General features: G+C 40.1%; 1 protein-coding gene across 3 annotated transcripts in view; it reads left to right on the top strand.

Moving 5' to 3' along the window:
• GALNT11 (polypeptide N-acetylgalactosaminyltransferase 11) overlaps positions 1–27,779 on the top strand; it is a 45,560-nt gene that overhangs the window by 12,336 nt on the left and 5,445 nt on the right. For all 3 annotated transcript variants that reach the window (XM_084217114.1, XM_084217116.1, XM_084217115.1), the window contains exons 2-10: positions 3,469–3,801; positions 7,537–7,660; positions 9,000–9,166; positions 13,420–13,545; positions 14,871–15,120; positions 17,412–17,529; positions 19,132–19,284; positions 21,826–22,044; positions 25,130–25,234. In XM_084217114.1, the coding sequence (XP_084073240.1) occupies positions 3,507–3,801; positions 7,537–7,660; positions 9,000–9,166; positions 13,420–13,545; positions 14,871–15,120; positions 17,412–17,529; positions 19,132–19,284; positions 21,826–22,044; positions 25,130–25,234 (1,557 nt within the window). In that variant the 5' untranslated portion in view covers positions 3,469–3,506. The remainder of the gene's footprint in view (positions 1–3,468; positions 3,802–7,536; positions 7,661–8,999; positions 9,167–13,419; positions 13,546–14,870; positions 15,121–17,411; positions 17,530–19,131; positions 19,285–21,825; positions 22,045–25,129; positions 25,235–27,779) is intronic.

Genomic DNA, 27,779 nt, shown 5'->3' with positions numbered 1-27,779 from the left:
TGGCTGAGGTAGGAATCAAAGGTTGAGTGTCAGCTCTGTGAACTGAATGTTTCCTCCTGTGTCCTTGTGCCCAGCTGCAGTCTCCTCTCCTTCTCTGCACTTATCAAAGTGGTTATTTTTTGTTGCACACTGAAATGAGTGGAGGGATTCTTGTTTCTTGGTATATTGGGGAGGGCAGAGTTTGTGTGATTGTGCTCTGTATGCATGGAAGTGTAGGGCTGGGAAGATTCTCTTGGTTCCTCAGGGCAGATCCCAAGCAGGACTCGTGTGGCTGAGGACTTGGAAACCTCCTCTGGCCTAAAGCACATCTGTAAGAAGGCAATCAATTTAAAACTGTCTAAAACTGGAGTGTGCAGCTCTGATACAGATCATGACTCTGTCTGCTTAAATGCTGGAAGTGGTTGAAATCCAAAGGACGGTGTTTGTGAATACATATGTGTTGGTGAATAAAGTAAACTAAAAAGCCTCAATGTGCTTTTCATACACAGGGTTAACCTTTTTTTTTTTCCTGTTCTGCCTTCAGAGTGGTCTGCATAGTGAGTCTGTATTTTCCTGCCAAATAAGTTACCAAATGTCTTGGTTGAATGGCAAGGTACTGAACGGGCATAGGCTGAGCATTGTGGAGGTTCTGTAATTTGATTAAAATGCAGTATTTCAACATCTTTATCATTTTGCAAAATGCCAGAATAGTGAAGGAGAGGAAAAGAAGGAGAAGCAAATCTAGCAAAGATAGGTGGAAATAATACTTGGTTTATTTAGCTTTGGTTTGCATTGGCTACTTTTGTAGCAGTAGCCAAGCATGAGCTTTTAGCTTGGTTAGAGATGGAAGGGTTGTACAGCAGTGTCCTCACTCTGGTGATCAGTAATTTATCCCTTCCTCTTTAATCTGAGTGTGCCTAATGTCAGTCACAGCAAACTTTAACCTTGCCGTGGCTGGAAGTGCCACAGCAGTGGGTGTAGGTCTGAGCTATGAAAGAGGTGCAAGGAACTATGGAAATATTTAATCCATGAGGAATTCTGCTCTGAGTGCCTGTCTTCTGTTACTGGAGATAGAATAGATTATGTTTGTTTTTTCTGTCCAAACTGAAGTGTAGATGTCTCTTTAAACAACTCTGAAATGAAAAGGTTCCTTCCCTGTTAAAGGAATTTTTAGCTTGCTAGGACAGTTCTGTTCCAAAGTGTCAGTGCATGTTAGGATTGTCCATCTGTGTTACCATAGTGAATGGAAAAACACCTCTAGCATTTTTTGAGGAGCAGTATGTTAGGCTTGGACAAATCTTACTGCAGATGACCTTCTGCTGGCCATGCAAAAAGAACCTGGCAAGGACCCAGATCTTCTTTTATGGAGAAGCATTAATTGTCTGCAGAGTGCTGAGCAAGAAGAATTATTATAATGAGAGGATATAAGTGTTTGTCTGCTCTTGCCCCTCTGCAGCCTCACACACTTGTTCTGAGCCAAGGTTCACCTTGGTGTGGTCGTGTTAGCACAGGGCATGAGACACTGGGCATTGGTCATCTGTACTTCTCTAACTGGTAAACCTATTCTGCTAGCAAAAATGAGGATTTTCTTCGGTCATTTCTGCCCAGAGAGTTTGATGCCTGCCTGATTTAATGGCCTTGCAGTGAGATTTCTGTGTGACAGTGTTAGAGAGAGAGCCTGTTTTGCAGAGAGTGCAATTCATCTGTATGCACAGGGTCAGCCTGAGATTTAAACCCTCTGTAAGACCTTTTTAAGCTCCTTGGGCTCAACTGCTCCGTAGATTGTTGCCTTGTAGAAGTGAGGGGAGTTTGACATGGCAAGAACAATGGGAAAATTATTTTTGAGGAGAGTAGGATTTGGTTTTTTGCTTTACTCTGTGGATATTTTATTCTTGGGAGATGAAGACCTACTGCAGTCTGGAAAATGTAAGCTTGAATTTTGACATATATTCTTTTTGGATGCAATCACTAAGGACTCAGAATTACATTGCCAAAGTAGATGGTGTCTTTATGATGTTCTTTGGGATCATTAACAGCTTCTACCTTTGTTTAATAGTGTCCCATATTGATAAGGAATAATTTGTTTGTACTCATAAATGTTCTGGTTTGTTTTTTGCCAGACTGACCTGAAAAATTCAGGTAGTTTCTGACTTTTTGAGTAGTTTGAAAAATATATCAGCATAAATTATTGACTCCTACCCCAATATTTGTTTTTTTAAAATAAAAGTTTTGCTAACTAAAAGGTGATTAAATAATTTCTTGACTTTTTGTTACTGTGCAAAGACTTTGTTGTGGTTAGATAGTGATGAAAGAAATCTAATTCTTTGAGTCAGCATTTTCCCCCCTCAGTTTGAGGAACTGATCTGTTTAGTTTTTAAAGCGTGCGGGTTTTTTTTTTGGGTTTTTTTTGGTTTTTTTTGTGTTTTTTTTGTTAGTGTGGGGTTTTTTGTATATTGTTTGGAGGTTTTGTTTTGGTTGGTTTTGTTTGCAGGGTGGGGGAAAGGTGCTGAACATTTTTTGGATTTGGGGAACTCCAGAAAATTTACCCAGTTCTCCTGGCCCATAAGTAAAATACTTTCACCAGCTTCATTTGCTTCACTTTTTTTGCTTATGCAGTATAGCTTTGGGGAAAATTATCTTATGGATGTTTAAAGTAAAACTCCAGACAGGATTGCTTCCTTCCAGCTCTAGATGGGCATCTCCTTCAGGGAATATGAAAGCTTTTCTGGAGTCTGCAGAGGCCTGGAGGAACCCAGTAAATTACCTTAGAGCTTTTTCTTACTGTACCATCTGTCTTCTTTCTGTGGAGAAGATTACCTGTAAATGTGACTGTCTTAGTGCTGTGTTGTTCAATTGCATCCCATGTTTTCTTGAACTCCTGAGACATTCATGAGAATTGTTCTTAAATTTAGGGTAAGAAGAACTGAACCACGTAGCTTTTTTGAATCTATGGTATCTCATTCTATGCTTTAGGGGTAGGATCTGAGCTATGAAAATGGGTACATGTGGACCTACTCTTGGGCAACTGGCTCAGAGTGGCCCTGCTTGAGCAAGGGGGGTGGACAAGGTGACCTCCAGTTGTCCTTTCTAGCCAAAACAGTTCCATGGAGAATCAATTCCCTGTGTAGAGTATATTATATAGTTATATGTTTAATTCAAGGCAGGAGAAGTACACTGTTGTGGAACAGAGATAGTTACATAACTATTCTGAGGAAAATTAATCATTTTTACCTTTAATTGTGGTGTGTCACTGGGCTCTTAGTGATTGTTTGCTCCATATTTTAAAGCAGTGGTATCCACATTAAATGTGAAAACTGGTCATGTTTACTTTATGAATGAGACAGTGAAAAGGGATTTACTTCTTATGGTCTGTGCCTGAAGTTTAAGCTCTAAAAATCATGTAATGGAGGAATAACCTATTGAATGTATTTTGCAATGTATGAGGTAATAGGCAGCACTCTCAAAATGTGTGTTTTCACTCTTTTTCAGGTAATTGAGAATGGGCCCTCAAGGATGCTGAGTCTACAATGGGAAGTGTCACACTTCGCTATTTCTGCTATGGGTGCCTCTTCACATCTGTGACCTGGACGCTTCTGCTCTTTGTTTATTTCAACTTCAGCGAAGAGAACCAATCCTTCAAGAATGTGCCCATCAAGGGGCTGGAACCTCAGAGGCCATTTCCAAAAAAATTCTACCCCCGTTTTACACGGGGGCCAGTTCATATACCTGAATTGCAACAGAAAGAGAATAAGATAGGAAACTCTTTTGGAAATCATATCCAGGATCCAGTTAAGGGGGAGATAGAATTCTCTCCTGAAATGGGTAAGTGGTTTTTAGTGTTAGTGACAAACTTAGTAAAACAAAAGGAGAAATGAGATTTTTTTTTTTTTACAGAACACTATCTCAGGGGGAAGTGTATAATGAAGAAGTTTTGTTTGTTAAAATGCAGGTAGTACTCGTGGCTCTCTTCATTAGGAATTACTTGAAATTTATTTTACAGTGCTTAATCCAAAATACACTCTAACATTTACATCTATGCTGTGTAAGTTCTGATGAAAACTGGGTTTCAGCAGGGTCTGCCCTTGATGAACTAAATCTTGCTTTTGGAAGGTTCAGTGTGTGTTTGTTTCACATCTTGCTCCTGTTTTAATTGGGCTCAAATGCGTAAGCCTTAATTAGCTACAGAGAAAATGTACTTATATGCAGTAATTAAAAATAGCTTGATATCAATGAACAATGAAGAGGACCTGTTGGTTTGGGGATTATTCTTGGAGTATAACTTAATCTACAAGAAATGCATGTGGGCCAAACTTGCAATGCAAGATTGAGATGACAGCGGATAGAGCCAAATCCTGCTTACTTTGTACCAGCAAAGGTCTGTATGTTTCACTGGAGAATGTTTCATCAATGAGGTGGTTTTGTTTTGTGTTCCAAAATAAAATGCTTTCTGTGTTCTGGTGCTTACAGCATATTCACTGCTGGGTTTAGATGTGCAAGCAGGCACACTGTGTATTGGCTTATATCTTGAGTATGGAGGCAGAAGTGTTGTGGCAAAGTGTTGGGGTGTTGGCTTCTGCTGCTGCTGCTTTGGGGTATAGAACACAGAAATAAACCTTCATAGCCAGGGTTTAATGTTCAGAACTCAGTGAAGTCCCCTGTCATGGCTGTGGATGAATGGTGAATCATGAGCTTAGTGAGTTTATAGAACTTCACTTTCTGAGTTGGTCATTAGACCTCTGTAGATGTTAGAAAAATGGCAGTTCATGTTGCCCTGTGGCATCACAAGTGTTTTTCAGTTCACTGCAAAAAGCCCGAGTGCCAAGTGAGGTGAAGGCCAGTCCAGAGGTGGCCATTTCTTTCCAACTATTCAGTCTGGGCCAGGAAAGAAATGGAGCTTTTTAACTGAGAAGTCCTTTGATCTTCAAACCAAGTGACTGGTTTGGTTGGTGAAAGCCAAGGGGAGTTACAGTGCCAGGATAAATTCTACAGGAATCATCAGAAGACAGCTCTTAAGAGGAGGTGTTGTAGGAAGGGGTTTTGTGATGTCTGTCTAGGGTAGAACAATGATAAACACAAAAGCAAAAAATAAAAAAATGAAAAGAAATTTGGGTATGATAGTCAGAATCAAACTGTCATATGGTAGGTCAGTCTGTCTTTTTTTGTTAACCTGTGAGAGCCACATAAAACTTCTGAAGGAAAGGCTAAAATGGGGTTTTGATTGCAAGCCCCTTGTTTTCCAAGGGCTTCTATCTGCTGTTTGAACTGAAATCATTCAGGTCTTTTGCATGCATTAGATACTGTTCTTCATGAGAAGGTTTTAAAAATAGTAGCACTCCTTGAATATATTCATAAGATCAGAAAAATGTAGTTAGTGGTTGGCTATGGATGGATTGTAGAATGAAACATTTGGGATGTGTTTTAAGTTCATGCTTGGTGTGAACAAAACATTTGAAGGTGACCACATTTTAAGGTACCACTGATTATGCCAGAATAAGGAGCTGGGTGCACGAACTGACCAGATGGAGACATTTCTTAGGGAATGGATGTGGTTCATTAGGGGACTGACTGACCCCTTGAGGCTGCTGGGGCTGGGGGAGTGACACTGCCGCTGTAAACAGACCTCATTCTTACCCCCACAGGGCAAACACTCATCCCCGAGCAGCGCAGCCAGTCACAAGACACTGTGTGGGTGTGTCCCATTTGTCTCACAGATATCACTACCCATCACTTTCCACTTTGTCCTGCTTAAATGTCAGGGCATTTACTCTTGAGCTGTTTGACAGTGCAGCTGCATTGCCATTGCTGAATTCGAGAATAAAAGCCACAGGGTGGTAAATGTAAATGTGGGAATGTGGATGGAATTCCCTCCTGAAAGTTATCTGGTACCTGTGGGTAGACTGTCATTGAGACACAGCTGTGCTCAGAAGGCCCAGATGGATTACTTGTTTTGAAGCTTTTTTCCATTTCAAACTTTTAAAATTACTTCTCTTTTGCGTTTAACTCAATTCATTTTCTCCAGGCTTGAGCTCAGCTGGCTTTTGCATAGCTGGTGAAAACTGGAGAACATGAGGTGTGGAGACAAACTCAATCCTCTCAGCCTATTCTGCCTCAGAGAGAAGGCTGAGGGGTGAGATTTTATTGCTGTCAGCAGCAGCTGAATAGGAGGCTGCAGGGAAGATGGAGGCAGACTCCTTCCAGAGTGCATGGGATTATGATAAGAAATTGGAGAGAGGGCATTTCAGTTATGGAAGAGGAAAAACATTTTCAGTGTGATGGTGTCAAATGCTTGAAAAGGGAAATGAGAGGTTGTAGAGTCTCCATCTTTGGAGACACTGAGGGCTTTTAAAACTTAACTGCACTGGTTCTGAGCAACCTGATTTAGCTGGACCTGCTTTTGGGAAGGAGATTAGACCAGGCCCCTTTGGGGGCTTTTGGGAAGGAGATTAGACCAGGTCCTTTTCAATCTGAATTAGTCTGTGAATGTAGGAAACATATTTTCCTGGAAGTGCAGTAGCATTTGAATGAGGAACCCTCTTGTTAACTATTTTCTGCAGATTTTGAATGATATGGAGATGATGGGCAGGGTGAAAGTAGGTAATTTACATGATCCTTGCTCACTTCTGGTACTGAAATTTCAGTAAAATTGCTTGTGTAGGTTGATAATTACTGAAGAGGTGACAGGCATCTCATTCTGTGCAGCCAGCTGAATAGAGACAATAAAAAGTAATCACTCTTCTACCTGAATTGTTGCAGAAGTGGCTGGAGGCACAGGTGGTGGCAGACACCAGCTGTCTCTCCCTCATGGAGTTGTGTGAAGTGCCACAATGTTTTGGTTCTGTTCATGCTGGTGAGTGCGTGGCTCAGTGAGAGAAGCCCATGGCACCCAGTCAAGGCAGGCAGGATGGCATTGAAAATTTCATCTTGCCTTATAGCAGTGCATTCCTAATACCAAGTTACTTCTGCCATGCTTAGTAACAGTTGCCAGTTGTGCTAAAATAATCAATAAACAGCAGCTCTGCTGGTGTTTTACTTGTTGTGGAAGTCCCAAGTGAGATAAACTAAAGTTTACAGTTCTTGTATAACTATTTTTGTTACCGGACTTCAGAACTGCATGAAATGGGAGCTGCTATTGTGAGGAGTTTTCTACCATTTGAAATGTATTTCCTCACTCAAAAATCCCATTACACACCCGTCACCTGTAGGGTTAGATGCTGATTCATTGTATCCCAAAGTCTATCCTCTGTTGCTTGTTTGATGTTGGTTTTAGGTGGTGCTAAGAATTAGAGACCATATGAGTGAAGGGAGGCAATAAACACAGTGGAGCCAGCAGTCTTTGGAGAAGGATTTAATTTTATTACAGCTGCAAGGGCTCATAAGTGCTGCCTGTTTGTGAGAGGGAGCAGAATTAGTTGCACAAACACACACTTTGCAAAACCAGAGGGTTTTTGAAGAGCATAATGGGTTTTAGAAGAGGTTAAAGCATATCTTTCAATCCTTGATTTCTTTCAAATTATGTTTTTGAGCCTTTTAGCTGATCTTGGCATGTTTCTTTTGCAGGAATGATTTTTAATGAAGAAGATCAGGAAGTGAGAGACTTGGGCTATCAGAAGCATGCTTTCAATATGCTTATCAGCAATCGACTGGGATACCACAGGGAGGTGCCTGATACAAGAGATGCAAAGTAGGTGCTGATTTTTGGAGAGAACATGGTATAGTTTCATGTGCTCAATGGCTTGTTACACCTGATGCAGTATTTAATATTTTTGGTATTTTGATATTTCTGTCATACACTGTTCCATCCCCATGTGTTGCTGAAGATGGATTTTCCAGCTATTTAACAGGAGTGCTTGAAGTATTATTTCTGTTCTTAGGTCTTTTCTGTCTTTTTTTACTGAATATTATTTCTGGAGATGTAATTTTTTTGGTCAGCTGCTAAAGGTAGATAATAGGTTGTGCACTGCTCTGAATATTTTCTATTAAAGAATAGATATTTTTCTATAATCTACCTGGTGGATAGACAGGGGAACAACTCACTTCTGTAACAATAAAAATTCCAAACACTGAAAAATAAATAAACTTGCATAAATTTTTCTAATGGTTTCTCTGGTGTGGGTGAATGTAATGAATTCTACTTTCTGATTGTTGTTCCCAGAATTGAGCTCATTTTAAATAAATGAAAGCTTTTCTTCTATACTTCTGGGTTTTCATTTATAATTTCTTATTTTTATTGGATCCCCCTATGCCTGGCACCTTCATATGGCATTAATCTGTGATAGCTGGCCCTATTAGAAGTAGTGACGAGCTTTGCAAATAAAGAATGATCTTTTGCTTTGAGTGGGATTCATCTTGCAGATTAAGATGCTTAGATAACTGCTTGTTAGTCAGTTGTCTCTGCTTTTATTATAATTAGCAGAGATCCAGTCAGTGGAGTTAATGAAGCATGCAGAGCTCTTCAGCTGACAAAACACACTTGACAGCCTTAGGGTGAGCTGAACACTATTTAGACTGCACTGACAGCAGTGACTAGACTTAAGTGTCTTAATCTGCCCTCTGAATCCCAGTGTTGGTTGTGTAAATAGGTATTTAGCCCCAGTGGAGTTTTTCTGGGATATCCAACTCTGTCTCCAGCAGCTGGCCAATAAAGCTGTGGTATTTCTGTGGGCCTCATGTCATATTTGAGCTGTCTGAGCTACCTGAGGGTACTAGACTGTGTTTTGACAGCTGAAACAAGCCCTCACTATCTTCTGTTTTCTGTCTTGAGGATCTCTGGTTCTTATTCCCACCTCAGTGCATCGCATTGTCTGTTACCTAACAAGCAGCAGAGAGTCTGTGTTATGTGGAAAATAATTTACTATGCTGAGCCCTCCTATAGCTGTTACACCTCTGGGCTCATTATGTTCACGTTAGGGGCTCCTCCTACACATTTAATGTTTGCTTGTTACTCAGGAAGTTTCAGCAGCGACCCAGCCCTGTGGAAACCCCTCTGTAAATAGCGCCAAAGCCTCTGTTCCTGTTTGCAGATGCAGAGAGAAGTCCTACCCTGCTGATCTGCCCTCTGCCAGCGTTGTGATTTGTTTCTACAACGAGGCACTGTCCGCCCTGCTCCGCACGGTGCACAGCGTCCTGGACCGCACCCCCGCCCACCTCCTGCACGAAATCATTCTGGTGGATGACAACAGCGAATTGGGTGAGACACTCTTTGGGAATATTACCCTGCTGGGCCTTCCTGCATTATTGTGCATTACTGACTGCTCAAAGAAATTGTGGAAGTCATGATGCAAAAACAAGTTGTACTGCGGCCCATCAGCAGAGTGCCAGCCAGTAGAGATGTGTGGTGTGCAGAGATGCCCAAGATGACATCCTCTTTGCCTCTGATGAGCTTTGTATCATCCAGGCTTTAACATTCAGAATCGGGTTTTAAAGCTAATAATCAGAGAATCAAAGAATGTTAGGGGGCTGGAAGGGACCTTAAAGATCATCTAGTCCCAACTCCAGCTGTCATGGGCAGGGGCACTTCCCACTAGACCAGGTTGCTCAAGGCCCTATTCAACCTGGCCTTGAATGCTTCCAGGGATGGGGCACCTACAGCTTCCCTGGACAACCTATTTCAGTGTCTCACAAACCTCACAGAAAAGAATTTTTTCTTAATATCTAACCCTTATTATCCCTCTTTCAATTTGTACTCATTATTACTTATCCTGTCATAAAGTTCCTGGTGAGTCCCTCTCCAGCTTCCCTATAGGGTTCCTTCAGATACAGGAAGGTTGCAATGTCTCCACACAACCTTCTATTCTCCAGGCTGAACAGCCCCAGTTTTCCCCTACCTTCAGAGGGGAGAGGCTCCACTCTTATCTCACCTCTTGCACACACTGATGAGCGGGGGGTCATGAAGCAGTTGTTTATAGTTTGTGTTTTCTTAGCAGTTCTTTGCTTGGGCTGCTCAGGTGCTCAGAGCAGGTCACAGAGAGGCCACTTCTGAATGTATCTGAAAGGAGCTGGAGGCGCTCCTGGCTGCAGCCTTGCCCATGGGTTGCTGTGGCACGATGCAGTGTGTCCTCTACTCAGCATTCCGGACCGGCAGCAGCGCCCTGGGGCTCAGCGTGGCTCTCGAACAGCCTCTTGTGGCCACGCCGGGAGCGGCTGTCCTGGCTCTGGAAGCAGCCTCTGCTCCTGCAGGCATGGAGGGGCCCTGGAGGGGTAGACCCTGCAAAGCTGCTTTCCTCCTTTTTCTCTCGATTGACAGACGAGGCAAAGACAGACACGCAATTCAAGCATGGCCCTCAAAAAGCCTTGAATTTTGGTTCTTCAAAAGCCAAATGCCTGTTGAGGAATGTGCTAGCATAGCAGCTCTTGCCAGCATGACTGTGCAGGTTCCCTGCTCACCTCTGTTCAAGTCCACAACTTTTTGCATTTTAAAGATTTTTTTTAGATTGTATTTTTATTTAATATATATAATTATAGTTCCCTTGGTCTCATTGTTTGGTTTCTGGTTCAAGGTCTCACTTGCTCTAAGAGACTGATTAGATATGTCTGGTGTAGAATGGCATTCCCTTGTTATGCTGGAAGTGGATTTCTCTGAGGTCAGATCAAATGTCGAGATACAAGAGAGAACAAAGATCAAACACTGTTCTTTGCTGATAAGAATGTGTAGTAATTAAAAGCTTGTTTTGTGTTTTGGGGGCATATGCCTTGCTATAGTGTCTTGTGCAATTTGCTGTGTATTCAGAGCTTGCCTTATTTCAAAACTCAGTCTTCTGAATGCAAGGATGCATTTGATTGATGCCTATTGCTGCCTGTGAGGCAGCAATACCATCACTCTCCTGGTCTGTTGTTAAATTGAAGCAATTAGTGAATTTGAACCAAATTAAGTTCAAAACATTCAACTAGCTATTTTTGCCTTTTTGACTTCAAATGAACTTGTTCTGAAGCCAAAGGCAGGAGGAGGTATTGTTTACACAGAATTACTGCTCTTGATGCTAATGATCCTATGGTTTTGCTGCTGCTTAATTTTGATGGATGGACTCTTACAGCAGAAGAAAGGTGGGGACTGGGGATGGTTTGGGAACTGAGGAAATGGATAAAAACTTTGGTGTGCTATGGATATCATGGGCTCAGGCAGATTGCTTGATCTTTATGCCCCCTTTTTTTTTTTTAAATTAAAGATTAATTTTCCTTCCGTTGCCTGCTTTCTGAAGTGGTGTTCTAGATGAAATTTTCTCTAGTTCTTTACCTGCAAATATGAGAGCCATGGTACATATCAGTGCTGTTGTGCAAACCTTGGGCCTTTGCACCTAGTTTTGCCTCAAAAAACTTCTTAACCTCAATCATTAACAGTTTTACTGCCAAGCAGGCATTGCCATGGCTCAGCTGAGCCCACTGTTGTATTTTCTTCTCCATTCTCTGAAAGGTAGGATTTCTTTTTCTGGTATAACCTCTTTCTCCCTGATTTAGCCGTAACCTGTTATGGAAAAGCCTGAGAATGTGTTTTGAAGGCTGTTACTGGAGGCAGTAACAGCCTTCTGTGTAGAAGGAGAATGAGGAACAGAAAAGGAGCCAATTGTGTGCAACTCAGTACTTTAGAGTAGTTTAAAATAATAACACTCCAGATTCCCATCCTAGAGCCCATTTTGCCTTCATTGCATAGATATGGAAGAAGGTAATGCCTGAAGTAATTTTTGAAGACTGGCTAAAAGGGAGTAATTCTCTCTTTGGAGGAAAATTTCTCAGGCTGGATTGAAGCAATTTTTTGGGTTGTATCAGAAGTAGTCAGTGTTCCTAGTGGACATGAAGGTTACACACAAGAACCCATTAACAGCAAAAATCCCAAAATGTGTTTGAGATAAACCTGCCTGTTAAGAATGATTTGTGATATGGGCACAGTTGCCAGCAGAATACCATTTTTTGTGGGTCAAAACTCTGCTGGCCCTTCCATTCTGCAGCTCAAGCCAATGTTGTGGACCTGGTTTAGCTCCTGGTATGGATGTGACAACTTTTAGTTTTTTTTTTTTCCTTCCTATTCTTTTCAGAAGTTTGCAAATGTGAAATTCCTTCCTTGTTTATTTGCCTCATCTGCTGTAAGAGTTGAATTTGATAACTGAGCTTTTTCTGCTTTTTGCTGTCCCATAGTTTCTGCAAGTGTACACTGTTGTTCTCCTATTATAATGAATCAGGTGAATAATGATTCAAACACTATTTTATTTTAGGTTTACAAATCTGCCCTGCTTGTCTGGGTATCTCATTTGGAGATACTTCAGAGATTATTTAATCAAATTTCTAGGAGATTTTCTCTGAAAACATTTTCCCTGTTGTCTCTGGCATATGATGTTATTACTCCAGACCAGGGGAGAGAATTCCTGTGACCCAAATGAATTCTGTCTGTATCTCCCCAGAGAATTTCCTTTGTCTTAGAGTATTCTCTAGCATCATACTTTCTCTGTATTACCTTCTCACTTCTGATCCACCATGTTTCCTTGCAGTGCAAAGGCTGAGATCTTAACATTTGGAATGGCATCTAGGAATCTTCTACCTGAAAGTTCTTATTCTTCCTTAGGGTTACAGCTCTGACTTCCACGTATATTCCATTGGCATTTAATCTTGTTAACAGCAACTTTAATGTTTGAGCTGACATTCATCAGAATAATGTTTATTTTGGCATATCCTCTGACAAAAGTCTGTCTGCCTCTCTGTACTAAGGTTCTCTATCAAGTCTGAGTTGGGTTTTTACTTTTCTTTCTCATTTTATATTCCTCTTTATTTCTCCATAAGCTTATTAACTTATGCTTTTGTCCATCTTCTCTTCAGTAATTCTGCTTTAATGTTAGAAACCACTGACCTTGGGTGAAAGAACTATTATTACTCTTAAAATTGCCATTAATGTTAGCTAAGTTACAGTAGTGCCCATAGACTCCAGTGAACTCTGCACTCCTTCAAAAGCACAGGCTTGCCAGCAGAATCTTTGATCCTTTTGGGTTTTAGAAAAGCAACCAGCTGTGAGTGAGTTGTACTTGGTATCTGTTGTTCTGTCAGTTAAGCAGGCACAGGTAATATTAGGTGTCTTCCTGCCTCTTTTGAATGGTGTCAGCATTTGTTTTCATGTATGGAATGTAGTAATTTAAATCATTTGCCTGCGTGAAATGTTTATTGTTGCATCTGTTGCAAATGCCAGTCACCATGAGAAAAATTTGGAAATGTGTTTCTTTGAACAGCAATTTTTTTTTCGTCTAGTAGTTCCAGTTAACTTGAGTAATGTACTAAAGGCATTGGAGGAGAAGTATAGGATGTGGGAGTACTGTCCTTATGATAGTCTTGGTTTGAAGCTCTGCTGTGTCAGGGTAACATTTGGATCAAGATTTTGGCCATTTTTGAGTTAAATGTCTTTAGATTTAAACAGAGCTTTCAGAATTTTTTCCTGTTGTTGAACTTGTATTTTCCTTTTTTCAGCTGACTTGAAAAAAGACTTGAGTGAGTATGTTAAAACTCAGCTTCCCAAAACCACAAAATTGGTAAGAAATGAGAAGAGGGAAGGCTTGATCAGAGGAAGGATGATTGGAGCCTCCCATGCCACAGGTACACTTGCTTTTCTCTCTTTTCCTTGCATACTTTGATGATTAGTTGATTGGGTGACTTCTCTTTTTGTAGTGCACCTTTTCAGATGTTGGATGTTTGACCTGTGGTTACTTTAGCATCCTAAAGGGGCTCTGCATGTCATGCCACACTCTAAGCTATACAACTTATACTTACATACTTGTATACTTCTACAACTTATCCCAAATCTTTCTTCCCCTACACTCTCAAGTGATAACTGAAATTTGGCTCTAAATTTGAGTGGTTTTTAAACCTTGAGATACTTTAAGTGTCTCAGCTGTTGATTCTTTTCTTTTTTTTTTTTTTCCTGGAGACATTTGCTTTCAATAAAATGAGGTACTTTTTTAGAGTGGGTAAGTGAAATTGTGAAACAAAACCAGTATTGTGCTCTAAAAAAGTACCTCATTTTATTGAAAGTTATGAACATAAGTTATCATCATCCCAAATCTTCCCCTGCACTATATCTCAAACAGTGACTGCAGTGTTAGTGAGACAATGTCGAGTTTTTCCTATTCTTGCCCTGAAAGAATGTTGTCTCAGGAGCATCTCCATGTGGTCAAGATACTGTAGTTGCAGAATATTTTTTGCATGTTTTATGTACAAATTTTTGCTCTAAAATGAAATCTGCTCCCTTTTAAGGTACACTAATCTAGTTTTTAATGCTCAAATCTAATAGCAGTGTTTTTCTGCAATAGCTCTTCTGTTGCAGTGAGTGTTAATTGGGAAAACCAATATTTTTGATTAATAAAGAACCTTTACCAGAATGTGCTTTCAGTTAAACTCTCTGGCATCTGAGAAAGTGTGTTACTTTCTTAAATAATTTTGAGTGGCAGGTAAGTTTCTTAATTGGTTTTTACTCATTAGCATTGTAATGGTAAAATCCAGAGAGAAGACTGTGCTTGCATTTTCCAAGCTCTGCTAAAATTCATTTCAGTTAGTGCAATTTTAAGTAATTTTATTGCTCTTCTGAACTGCAGGAGTTCCATCCCCATGCCCAGTCAAATACTGTCTCTGGGGTGACTTGTTGTATTTGCATGCTCCAAAGTTGTTTTCTTTAAAGCTGTTTCCCATCTTTTCCATGTTATTCTAGTGTTATATACATTGTATGTTGTGTCATAAAGATGCTGGTGCCTTTTTAGACCAAATGAGCATGAGGGTGTGTCACAGATCAAAGTGTTCTTACTGACTGTGGCAGGTAATCTCCGTGTAAATTGCCAAAGGTTGCTTTGTCTAATGCACTGAATTGCATGTTTGTGTTCCATGGCACTGAGGAACATTCTTGGCACTTTGTGTTGTGTGCTCTGCAGGAAAGGTGCTGGTGTTCCTGGACAGTCACTGTGAGGTGAATGAGATGTGGCTGCAGCCTCTGCTGACTCCCATCAGGGAGGATCACAGGACCGTGGTGTGCCCCGTGATCGACATCATCAGCGCCGACACCCTCACCTACAGCTCCTCCCCCGTCGTGCGGGGGGGCTTTAACTGGGGCCTGCACTTCAAATGGGATCTGGTGCCCCTGGCAGAGCTGGAAGGACCCGAGGGAGCCACTGCTCCAATCAAGTAAGGCTCCTCTTGTGTGGTGAGAAGCTCTGTGTAACACAGGGGTGATCAGGAGCTCTTCCTAAGCAGTAGGGAGTGTTCTCTGGCTGTTTAGGAGCAGGTGTCTAACCTGTCAGATACCTGACTTGTTTATGTCACTTAGAAATAGGGAATAGTAACCAAAACTGTTTCACTTTAATTTCTGGCATTTAATCATGAATTAGATATATCTGTTGTATTAGGTCAAGAAAGCACACTTCTAGAAAATGCTTATACAATAGCAGCTTTTGCTGAAGGCAAAATTCTGAAGGAGCTTATGGTAGTTTGTATTAAATCTGTCCAATAGTTTCACTTTTGAGCTATGCATTGATGTTTGTTTCCAGTCTATTGATGTGCCTGGCTTAATGATAATTTTGATACTGCCTTTGTTCTAGGAGTAGCCTCCATATACCACTAATAAGAACTATATAATTTCTGTGATGAAATGCTGAAGAATTACTAGATTGAGAAAATCTGTTTGTGGTAATAGGAATTTGTTTTTGAGGTCTTTTGAGAGCTGTTTTGAAACAAAATTCTCAGTGAAGCTCAACACTGGGACTTGAAAGTTACCTTCCTTATCTTTTAACCGTTGATGGCTGTGAGACCTGTACAGAGCTGGCAATATCTGGTTCTAGTGGATGTGTTGCTGATGTAAAATGGTGTCAGCAGGCACCTTTTATTAGGAACAGACATGTATGGTTCAGACACAAGAATAGAACTGTCCCAAGTGAATCCCTTCATGAAAAGAACTAGAGCTGCTACAGCAAAGGCAAGAAGCTCACTGTGCTTTTTCTGGTTGCAGACATCAATCTCAGTACAAAATTCAGGTTTGTCAGGTGGAGGAGCTTCCCCTTTTTTACTAAATAACTCTTTGTGGATCAGATTTGCCAAGTGAATCAGAAATTGGGTGTGTTTTCATTTCTCTCTCATTCTCTTTTCTTGGACTGTAAATGAAGAGCATTTCTGCTTTCACAGCATTTCTGCATTTCAGTTCCAGCACAGGTTCTCTGCTGTCATCTGACAGCTCAGCAGTTGGCCTTCCCATGTTTTCCCATCCCAAGATTTTGTCTGAGAAGCCAGGAAAATTAATAAGTTATTTAACAGTATGACTAGCTTGTTTAAAGAGTGTCACTGTGGCAGTTTCTGAACTTGGAAGGAAAGGACAGACTGAAAAAATCTGAGTGGGGAATCCTTATTTGAGTGTTAAAATCCTTATTCTGTTAAGAGCTATTCTCACATTTAATTTGGTCAGTGGCTGAAGGTTAGCTGTTGTTGTGTTCAACACTATTGTTGCATTCCTTCAACTCACTTTTATGAAAAGTCCTGTGCTAAAAAGACAGAGAACTTTATAGTTAAAGCAAGTGTAATAATTTCAAAAGATTACCTTTTCTGAGCATGAAAGTGATTTTTCCTACCTAAAGGTCTCTGCCTCCTTTGAATAAGGAGCCTAGATTGCTACTTAACCGTGAAAAAGGCTTTCCATCCAACAGAAAGTATTGCATTTTAGAGACTTTCCACAGTGAAGTATTTTGGTGTCAGAGTGGGAAAATTGAGAGTAACCTTTTAACCCAGTTTTTAAGGTGACTGAAACTGCAGTAGAAATTTGTGTGAGAACAAGCAATGAAATATTGGCCTAGGCTTGGTTTCATCGCAGGGTGTTTTTGCAAGGATGGGAAAAAGGCTTTTTCCAACCCATGGGATGTTCCACCTATCATATCATGTTTTTATGTAGTGTTTTTACTCTGTTATACTCTTGTAGGTGATCCACATATTCTAGTGTTGTGATACAGTAGGAATTCAATCTAGAGACTGAGCAGTGAAGATCATATGCAGATTTTTACAGAATAGAACACATTCTAGTAACGTACAGACAAGGTAAAAAACTGGGAAATGCCAGAGGGACCGTCTGTATAAATACACAAAGTGTAAATAACTTGCCAGTAAACTGATAATTGAGTCAATAATGAAACAAAGCTGCCTCTGGCATTTGTTGTTCCTCTTTCTCTGTCCTCTCCCTTTTCCTCAAGTTTACCAGGTAAAGAAATATGATTTATAGATATTGGAACAATGGAAGAACACCAATTTCACTTACAGATCTGCTTTTGCAAATGCTTTGAGACCAGAACTCATGTCTAAGTGACTGAAGGATTTAAGTTGTGTTATGTCAGTTTATAAATTTGGACTTTGGGACCAACAGATTCAGCAAAAATTACTGTGTGGGGTTTTTTTCTTTGTCTAAAAGAAAATGAACTTCCTTCCATGTACCTTTTTAGGTCACCCACCATGGCTGGAGGGCTGTTTGCCATGGATCGAGAGTACTTCAATGAGCTTGGGCAGTACGACAGTGGCATGGACATCTGGGGAGGAGAAAACCTGGAAATATCTTTTCGGGTGAGCAGAGAATTTACAGCTCTGTACTTGAATGTTTATGGCTTTTTCTTGAGTTGGTGGTGGAACTTTTCATAATAGCTGTAAAGAAGCATAGGGAAAGAAGAATTATGCAAGTTTTTGAAATTAGTTTATGAGCAATGTCTAATGAATTTCACAAGTTGATTAGAGATGAGTGGTTCACAGCAATATTGCTAAGATGTAAGTATATTACATCTTAGTGTATTTGCTTGGACAGTTCTGCCTCCTTTCTGAGGACCTGGAAATGTAAAGTTTTCAGGAACTAAATTGAGAGTCATGGAGAGGAGTCATCTTGGTTGGAAAAGTAATGAGAAAATCATAATCAGAAGATCTGAAAATGGAGCTGCATTGGGCTTCCTGTATTTTCTCTCATCTTCCCTGTCACTCCACTGAAAGAAAAACAACTTATTGTGCTTAATGTTGTGCTTATCTCTTTATTTTTGTAAAGGGCATTCATCAACAGGTTTGACAAGAGTCTGCCTGAAAATTATATGCTATCATGACAGATATGAAAAGGGGATTAAAAGGTGAAGTTAGCATAAAAAACCAAACAAACCTAAAACCAGACAAAGCCCCCAAAACTTTAGCGAATCTGTCAGAGAAATCAAGATTAGGGTTCAAAAATAAGAACTGGAACTTTGTACATTTGAGTGACTTTAAAGGAGTGTGTACTGAATAAATAAAATCTTTCAATGTAATTATTAGGTATCTGAGTAGAAATATGTGGAGTGTGAGGAGATTATTGTTGTTATCTTGTAATACACAGTTTCAATAAAAAGGGCTTTGAAATATTGGAACACATTCAGAGAATTTAGAGCTTTTGGAAGTCCCTATCTATCTGGGGGAGGGTTGGAAAGAAGTTGAGTCTTTATCTTGTCTAGAAGGAGTTTTAAATGTGTCTTGATTATGAACTGCTAATGTGGGGTGTTTTTCTGGGCTTGAAAAACATATTAGTCCAGCAAAGGGCCAGTGCTGGTAATTTGCTGGAAGATGAAGTTAAAAAAGCAATTTTAAATAAAGAAATGGAGGTAGAGTGTAAATAAAGTGTAGATCCCTGGTGCCACTGATAAGGACTCCTAAATGTAGCATCTGAATGGGAACAGTGTTTGAGTTCCTCTATCTTAACACAAACAGTTCTGTCCAATAAGTTTCCATACTTAGTTGAAAAGCTCTTCAGGTTCCCCTGATGACAAAAACTGGTCTTTATCTGTCACAGAATTTGGACAATTTTCATGCAGGTAAATGAATTTAGGTAACTTAGTCTGCAGGATGAGTCCTAGCCCATATAGCCCAGTGTTTTCTGATAGGTCATTAGAGCAAAACAGCAAAATTTTCTGCTTGTCTCTTTGAAGCCATGATGTGATTTGTGGAAAGTGTGGTCATATGAGAGAAATAATCTTCTGTAACATGGAGATCTAAAAATCTAATTTGTCAGAAAACATGACATGATGGCCAACATTGCTGACACCTAATCCTGTATAATGTATAACCATCCCAAGGTGTCCCTTGAAGAAGGGGAGAAGTTAGTGAGCAATCTGAACAGTGAGTGAGCAATCTGAACATGTTCTGGTTTTTTATGGACAGATCTGGATGTGTGGGGGCAGACTTCTGATCATCCCCTGCTCCAGGGTGGGACACATTTTCCGTAAGAGGCGTCCCTATGGCTCACCTGGGGGACAGGACACTATGGCTCATAACTCACTGAGGCTGGCACATGTGTGGATGGATGAATACAAGGTAAGAGGCAGTTCTAGGTTGTGAAATAAGGTTATTGAATGTATGTTGACTGGTTTGTTTGTCAAAGAACTGTGTCACAGTGAGATCTGTTACAACTCTGATATGGTTTTCCTTCTGTAGTCTGAACTCCTAATGTTAGTTCTGATAGGAATTCCTAAATTCTGTAGCATTGTAATTTGGCTTTTGAGTCCTTCAGTTTCCTCCTTGTTACTTTACTGTCCTCAGAGATTGAGTTTTATGCCTTTTTAGTGAAGTAAAAGAATATGGATGAGCTTTTGTAAGCTCTGCATTGCTTTGTGTCCAAATCAGTATTACATGGCAGCCACGTACTGTGCCTTCAGGTAGTTTCCATGTTGATGAGACAGGGATTTTTTTTTGGCTACTTGTTTGCTTTCTGTTTTAATTAGCAATCTGCTTCACAGTCTGTCTGGAAAACAGACTATGGAAGTCATTGCCCTGGAAGAGCAATCAGGATTAACTTCTGGATTCAAGGGCAACTGTATTCCTTCCTTGTCTTCAGATCTTGATACTGATGCTTTGAAACATAGATCAGGTGATTCTGAGTCCCTCATCTTTGGGTTACTTAATGACATTTTGCCCTCTGAGACCACAGGATTTGCTGTGTGCTCAGTTCCTGTGGTCCCTACAATTTCTATACAAGATAGATTTTATTAATTTTATGTTCTTTAGAGGTTTATGTTTCATTCCCCATCCTTTACCTTGATCTTCAATTTGAGGAACCTATTAGAGGCTATTAATTTTTATCTTCATTCTTAATCTCTGTAATGCTTTGGTGGATCTGATCTATCACCTTCCCTTTTACCAATGCCTGGGCACAGTTGTTTTGTGATTAATGATGGCTTTCTCTGAAGCTTGGAATTGTTTCTTTATTATAATTTCCAGTTGAACTGCTTTATCCAGCAAGCTCTTGAGCTGCTGATTCTAGTAGTCTCTCATCACAGATTTGTGTCCAGAACTCTTCCAGCTGTTCCTGGTCTGATTCTCTGATAGCTGCCAGAGAATGTATGGAAGACAAGCTTGGAAATATTTTTGTTTTATAAGAATAATGCAAATATTTAGAGCCAGTATAATTTACCAAAGCAATCTGACAATGCACAGTACAAAGATAAGACTTAGAGTAAATATCAGTATTTAAGAAATGAAATGGCATAAGGGAAATGATTCAGCAAATTTTTTCTAACTGTCCAAAGTAAAATGCAAAAGTATAAGTTCATGTATAGTAAGTGGTAATAGATAACACATACAAGGTAGAATACCAACATTTGAACTTCAGCCAGCAAAGAGGAAATTGGAATAGCAGAGCTACTTTTTGAAGCAGGCCAGATTGTGATGTCCAGTCTGTCTCCAAACTTCCTCAGAGCTAGCCAACAGTCCAATGTATACCAAGTACACACTTCCTCTTCCTCTGCTGTTAAAAGCAAGCACATCCAAATGCTCAAGGACCTTGATGAGGAGAGATTGTAACTTGTCCAGAGGTGATGCTGTCTGTTTTCTGAGTATCAGAGAGCAGGAAATAATTGAAAACTGTCTGAACCACATCATGGTGGGTGAATTCCAGATGTCTCCTAGAGATGAATCCAGCAAAATACCATAGTTCAGTGCCCTGAAAACTGAATTCTAAATGGTACCTAGTAAACAAATTCATATGCAAATACAATGCCTTTTTTGTGGGCTCTGTAAATCTATCTGGAATTAAATGTTAAAAGGGGATTTTTTTTTCCTAGTTTTAGCAATAGTATTTGTGCTGTGTTGTACATTCATGAGTTCCTGTTAGTCCCCATTGTTGTCTCTGCATTGGAGTCAAACAGCACATGAGACTGGGTTGGAATCTTAATCCATCTTCACATAATCTGTGTATCGTCATAAAATAGAATGTGAGAAGAATAACATTGTGGGAGCCTTTTTGGAGATGATGCAGATGAATGGAAAGAGCTGGGCTTCCCAGATAGCCCAGGTGAATAAGGTGTGTTCCCATTGAATTTCATTATATGAGTCCCATTTATAGGTCTGTTCTGGAATGGTTTTGCCCTAATCATAAAGTTGGAAGGCTGGAAACTGCAAGACAAAATACACTGGAATCCCACAACAATGAAAACAATCCATTGAACAATGAAAATAATTTCAAGAAACCTTTGTCAGATGAGGCTGCTGATGATACATGCATCTGTTTTTTACTTACTGATTTTAGGATGCCTCTATTGCCAAAGGAATAAAGTCAGGGACTGATTTGTTTCTTCCTCAAGTTGGCATCTGAAATGGCTCAACAGATTTGTACCCAAGAATTATCTTCATCAAAAACCCCTCAGTTAGAAAGATTAGCTCAGAGTTAGGCAAGATTAAATCTCACTTCCCGTGACAATGCAAGCATTGCAATTTCCTACTGCCAGTTTCAAACCTACTGGTTGAAAGCACTAGCAAAATGTAACAAAATGTTGGGAGTGCTAGAAACAGGAAAAAATTGGGAATCAGTAATCTGAAATTTTTCTCCTCTTTTCCCCAACCTGTTTCTCTTAAAAACAGGAGCAGTATTTTGCTTTGAGACCTGAGCTGAGGATGAGGAGCTATGGAAATATCACCGACCGTGTAGAACTGAGGAAGAGATTGAACTGCAAGTCCTTTAAGTGGTATTTAGATAATATCTATCCTGAGATGCAAATATCTGGGCCCAATGCCAAAGCTCCACAGCCAGTTTTTATTAACAGAGCACAGAAACGACCAAAAATAATCCAGCGTGGAAGGGTAAGAGAAACTTAAATATATAGAGTTCTGGTGTGTTAATTATTATGAGACTTTTTCCCCTTAAAGATTTGCTCAAATACAACAAAAATAGTCTGTTTCCAAAAGTTTTGCAACAAACTGTCTTGAAAATAACAGGATTTTTGTCAAATCAGCCTGATCTATATTTCAGGTCATCCTTAGACTGGATACTGTTCTATGAGATTTCTTACCTTGAAGTTCTGACTTAGGAAGTTTTGCAGTCTTTAGAATGTGTTTTCATGGCTGCTGGTTCTGAAGATGGATTTGGATAGAGAGAAATTTGGCCTCAAAATATACATGTTCTGTTGGTTTATGATAAGAGTACAGTGTAGTTAGTTTCCAAACTCATTGCTTTTACTGTGTCATTTTCTGCAAAGGTGAACATTTGCATCTGAGGCTGATGATGGCTTTTCTAGTCTTGGCTGTTAGCTAATGAACAAAAGATGAGTTTTTCTCCTCTCTTTTTTTCTTCAAAGTAGAAGTGAAGAAAGAATTTTTTGTGTATTCATGAAGGAAATCATGATTAAATTCATGCCTTAGCTCTGACACCTTTGCTTATGGGTTTGTATGCAGGCAGAGTCACCAGACAGTTGCATCTGCTCTTTCCACGGTCAAATTCACTTGATGTGTGCTTTTTATGCTTCCCAAAAATAATGGATAGTTTCAAACCCAAGACAGCTATCTCAATGTCTTCCCTGTGGAAGGCAATACTCTAGAATAAACTGCTCCATGTGCACACAGATTATGGTTAGCAGGTTCCCTTTTAACTCAGTAGTTGGAATCATTTAGTAGTGATGTCCCCCCAGGCTGCAGTAGCTGCTGGTTCTGCAAGAAGTGAGTCAGGAGGACCTGTGCTCATGCAGGACCTCTTGACACCATTAGATTTTTTTCTTGGAAGCAGCTGTCTGGGAATCCTCAATTTGTGCAGTATTTTTATAGCAGTTTTCCAGCCAAGCTGTGAAGTTTGTTATGTGGTTTCCCTGAATATAACTGATGGGCTGATTCCCCTAGTTGTTGGATGCTGTTACTCCCCTAGTCAGACCTTTTCTTCTTCTTTTTAAAATTTAATAGCTTTTTGCTGTCATTGAGACAGAAATTTAACTGAGAAATTGTTGATGTTGGAGAGAACTCCTTGAGGGATCTGAACACTTAAGGTCAACTCTTCACAGCAGTTGTTTACCATGGCTTATTTTTGAGAAAAAACTTTGTGCACCCCTTAAGAAATGGGGAAAAGAAGCAGAAAAATGCAGTTCTTTGGCTTGGTTCTCTGGGGTTCAAGAATTATACCCAGCATTGTATGAGAGAGTCAGCTTTGGCTCTGATGGCTGTATAAACTATTTCCAGATGCCTGCAAGGAACAGAATGATCAGCCAATGTCACCACTGTGTGCCAGACTCTTTAGGATTTGGGAGGAATCACTCCAAATCTCAGTTTATTCTCAAAAACTAATTGGGCCACAGATAAGTGGTGCTTTGACAGCTGGGAAGAAATGTAATGATCACAAATGGTTGCAGCTGTTACCAGTGCTATCCAATGCTGGCCATCATGGCCAATAAAAAAAAAGGACAAAAATCATACAAAACTCATGCACTCTATGGTTTAAAAACCTTCTGTTGAGTGAGGAATGATGAAAATGAGATCTGTGCTAGATCTGGGGTGTGAGGAAATGTTACTTAGAATGTTTTGTGTAATTTGTTTTAGATGTGTGTGGGGAACAGGAGAAGCATGGTACACTCAAGGCAATTGTTGTTGTGCCTTGGGGCAGCTATTTCCAGAAATGGTGTTTAGTAAAAATATTTTTTGGTATTTGTGCTAATTTTTGCTATCATGTGATCAAGCAGTTTGTTCCTTTTATTACTGGAAGTGTATTTTGGTTTCTAAAAATTTGTAGAGTCAATAGCAATGCCAAGACTGCTATGGATGCCTTCATAATAAAGTTCAGCTGGCTAGTTAATCAGCCTGGCCTGGAGTTCAGGACAGTAATTTCTTTTTTCCTCTACATCCAGCTCCAGATTGGAAATAAGTATTTTTAATGTGGGTGTCAGATCTGAGGCCCTGCCATCTCTCAGGTCATAGTGTGCAGGCAGTGTTTGCTGCCTGCAGAGCCTGGTCCCCACCACATCAGGGGGAGAAAAATAATCAGGCTGAAAAGAAGTCATCTGCTGGCCAGCAGTTAGCTCAGAGCATGTGTGTAATTTAAAGTCAGAATTAGAGGTGGTTTGTCTCCCTGAGTACCTCTGTGGGGATACATCACGATCTTAATGATTTTTTGGTTCTTGAAATAGAACAACCTAAACATTGTACAGCAGAAAATGTCTTGAATGTCTCTTAGGGTGGGCATCATTGTTCAGATCAGGAGAGACTGCCAGCTTGCTGAGAGCCTCCTTGTTTGCTTTGATGGTAGGTGCTTATAGTTCTGCATCACAGGACAGGCTTCTGACCTGAATTCAGTCCTCTGATACACCATTCCCCTAAATCAGACTAGGCAGGGCATTAGAGCAAAAATAGCATTTAGATGCTTGTTCTCTCTCTCTCTGATCCATCAGTAAAATACCGTAGCTGATAACAGTGGCTTTTCAGTTATGTAAATGCTCTTGAAAATCAACTTGCAAACAACATAAATCTCTGAAATTGTTTTTATTTCAGTAATTCCTTCTCCTTTCTCAGGGAGGCTGTCCTGTTCCATGAAAAGAAGCTGTAGGAGGAGACTTATGTTTAAACTAAACTGTAGTAAAATGCAGTTTATACAGTACAGTCAATATTCCTGAGCAGAATTTGTTGGGCCTTAGACTTCCATGGATAGTGAAGCAGGCAAAGAACCTTGACAGAATAGAGCCAGGATGTGTGTACTATACTTGTACCAGAGAGAGAAATCTTGATGTAATTAGAAAGCAAATTGGAACTGTTTGGTGCAGTTTTTTCTCCAAATTATCAGAAAAACAGAATGGCATTTTAAAAGGGAAGATTTTTTTTTTTTAATTACTGGAAGTGTTGGCTGAGTTTTTTTGAGCACACTGGGGATCTAGGGCTGTTTTTTACTGACTGTCAAACTGTTTTCCTTTCATAGCTGTATCACCTCCAAACCAACAAATGCCTGGTTGCCCAGGGCCACCCAAGTCAGAAAGGAGGCCTGGTGGTGGTTCGGGAATGTGACTACAATGATCAGAACCAGGTATGGGATTCCCAATTATATAGAATTAATTCATGTCTTTAAAATGACCAGTATGTTTTCCTGCTGGCAAAGTGCCCTGGTGTGACATCTCATCAGCAGACAGGCTGCTTACAGAGGGTCATTCAAACCACAGGGCTGGGCATGGGCACTGTGGAGCTCCTGCTAATGCTGAGTGTAGGGTGTTGTAATCTCCTGTCCCTATGGCAGGAATCTCTCTATTTGGCTGAAGGCTGCCCTAAAGTGGCTCCTGATGGGTTCATAATCCACTGATTGGCACTTCAGAATTTGTAGCAGCTCTTTAGGTTGGTTCCTCATACTGGAATTTAAAGCAGCCCTTTCCTGCCTGCTGGTGTTTGTGTACTGCACATCCAGTCCTCTGCTGCTGGAGTGGCTGCAGTTTGGGATAAATGAATGATTTGTTGTTAAATAAAAGGAATTCAGAAGATTCTTTGGCTACAGGTGAATGAATTGCTGATCGGAGGATTAATTAGGGATAGATCTTAAAACCTAATGAGAATTTTTGGATCACTACATGAGGCCTTTGCTGTTTCACTTCTTGCAGGTGACAGAAATTCAGGACTTGGATAAAAAGTCTCCAGGATAGAGAGATCATCAGCTAATACCATAAAGGCTTAAATAGCTAAGAACTATTCTGAGAACTTTATGATTTAGGAGCCCATGGGACCCAATTCTAAAAGCTAGGTTGGATCTAAAGAGAAAAGTAATGAAAGACACAGAATAAATGGAGCATGGGATGTAAAGCAGCATAGCTTTAGTAAAGGTGGGTAGTGCTGGACTAACTTGATGCTCTATGACACAGGCAACAGTTTTCAGGGTATGGAAACTGCAGCAGTGGAGGCAGAATGATTTGTGATAGTCCCAGCAAAATGCTGTGTGCTTTGTCACCTAATGGGACTTTTCAGCCTCACCAGCTGAGTGTGACAGAGGAAGACAGAGGGGTGTTTGCAGTTCTCTGGATAAGTGTGGCTGGCTCCTGACACGTGGCCTCCAGGTCCACTTCTCAGACAGGAGCAAGTACAAATACATCCTTGTACTTCACCTCTGGAGCACTGAGAAATCATCACTGTGACCAAACTGCCAGTTCCTGTGTTAAGGGTGGATTAATTAAATCTGGCATGAGAATGGAGTTTTTCCCATTTGAGCTATTCCATTAGCTGTAGGACAGTCAGCAAGTCTTATAAATAAAAAAGGCTGTGTGAGTGTAATAGTGGCTGATGGGCACCATCATCACCAAGTGATTGTACATTTGCAGTGCCAAAGCTGCAATTCTGAGCCATTCTGTCTTTGGGTGAGAGAGCCTGGGCATGATGTCCACACAGTTATGCTTCCCTTCTCCTTGCTGCAATATTTCTCATGATGAAGTGCCACATGCCTGAACGAAAAACTCAGTTGATTTTCCACATCAAAACTTTTTTCTGACTTTTTTTAATCCAGGAGAACAAATTTCAGTTATCCCTTTGGTGCTGAGAAAGACAAATCTGTGATCTGATTGTTGATCTTTGTCTGCTTTTCTCATGAATCTGGTTTACTAGTGGTAAATTTAGCAATTATTTCTCATAAAAAAAACTGGCTGTGCTATCTTCTTTCACAATGATTTTGTTCTCCAACCAAGTATGTCAACTAACACTGTTTTTCTGCTATTACACTTATTTTGTTTTCTTAATAAATCTCAAGAGTGCATTCAGCCAACTTGCTGTCATAACCTCCTGAACAATCTTGCTATAGATATGTGAGAACAATGTAGAGAAAGATGACATTTATTTAGCAGCTTCTTATAAAAATAGCAAGAAACATCCTGACTATTGGAAGCTTTTAACTAGTTTCACTCAGCTTGTTGGCATTTTCAGCTGGTTTTGCCCTAGAATTATCTGGTTTATGCCTTTGTCCTAGGAAAAAGGCCTGTGTTTGGTCTGATTAATGCATGTGAGAGTTGACCACCTTCTCTAAAGTCATGGCACTGGCCTTAAAAACAATTCTGTTTTACCTTTGGTTTATGCTTGCTTTGTTTTCTCTAGCCTTCATGGCTGCTAAGGAATTTCAAATTCTTATTTAACTTGGATTTAAAAGAAAATACAGGTATTCTGTGGCTTTCAATTGTATCAGCATTATGGGCAATCCTTTTCATTGTAGTTGACTTAGATGGTCATCATTAAGTAGAGTTGAAAATTAGTCCAGCACATCATACTGTCCTGTTTTCTCAGGCTTGACATGACTGACATTCAGTTCATATGTTTGCTATAGAAAGAAAATAATAGGGGAAGTGGTTTTTGTATCTAGAAAATATATTAAAAATTATGTCTGTTAGTTATAATGAAAATTAGGGTGCTCCATTAACTGCAGTAGAAACAGTCTGGGACAATTCTGGGGACTGGACACAATCCCAGTTTTAGAAACCAAAGTCTTCACAGTGATGATCTCCTAACTCTGCTAGTTAGGAAGTGCATGCAGGTGGAAAATATCCTGCACCTCTGCCTCTTTTTTTTAATAGATTAGATTTTTTAATGGCTGTGGGTTACTTTGGGTT

This window comes from Fringilla coelebs (assembly GCF_963513975.1).
Source record: "Fringilla coelebs genome assembly, chromosome: 1".
Lineage (NCBI taxonomy): Eukaryota > Metazoa > Chordata > Aves > Passeriformes > Fringillidae > Fringilla > Fringilla coelebs.
This window is presented reverse-complemented; position numbering and strand designations above follow the sequence as displayed.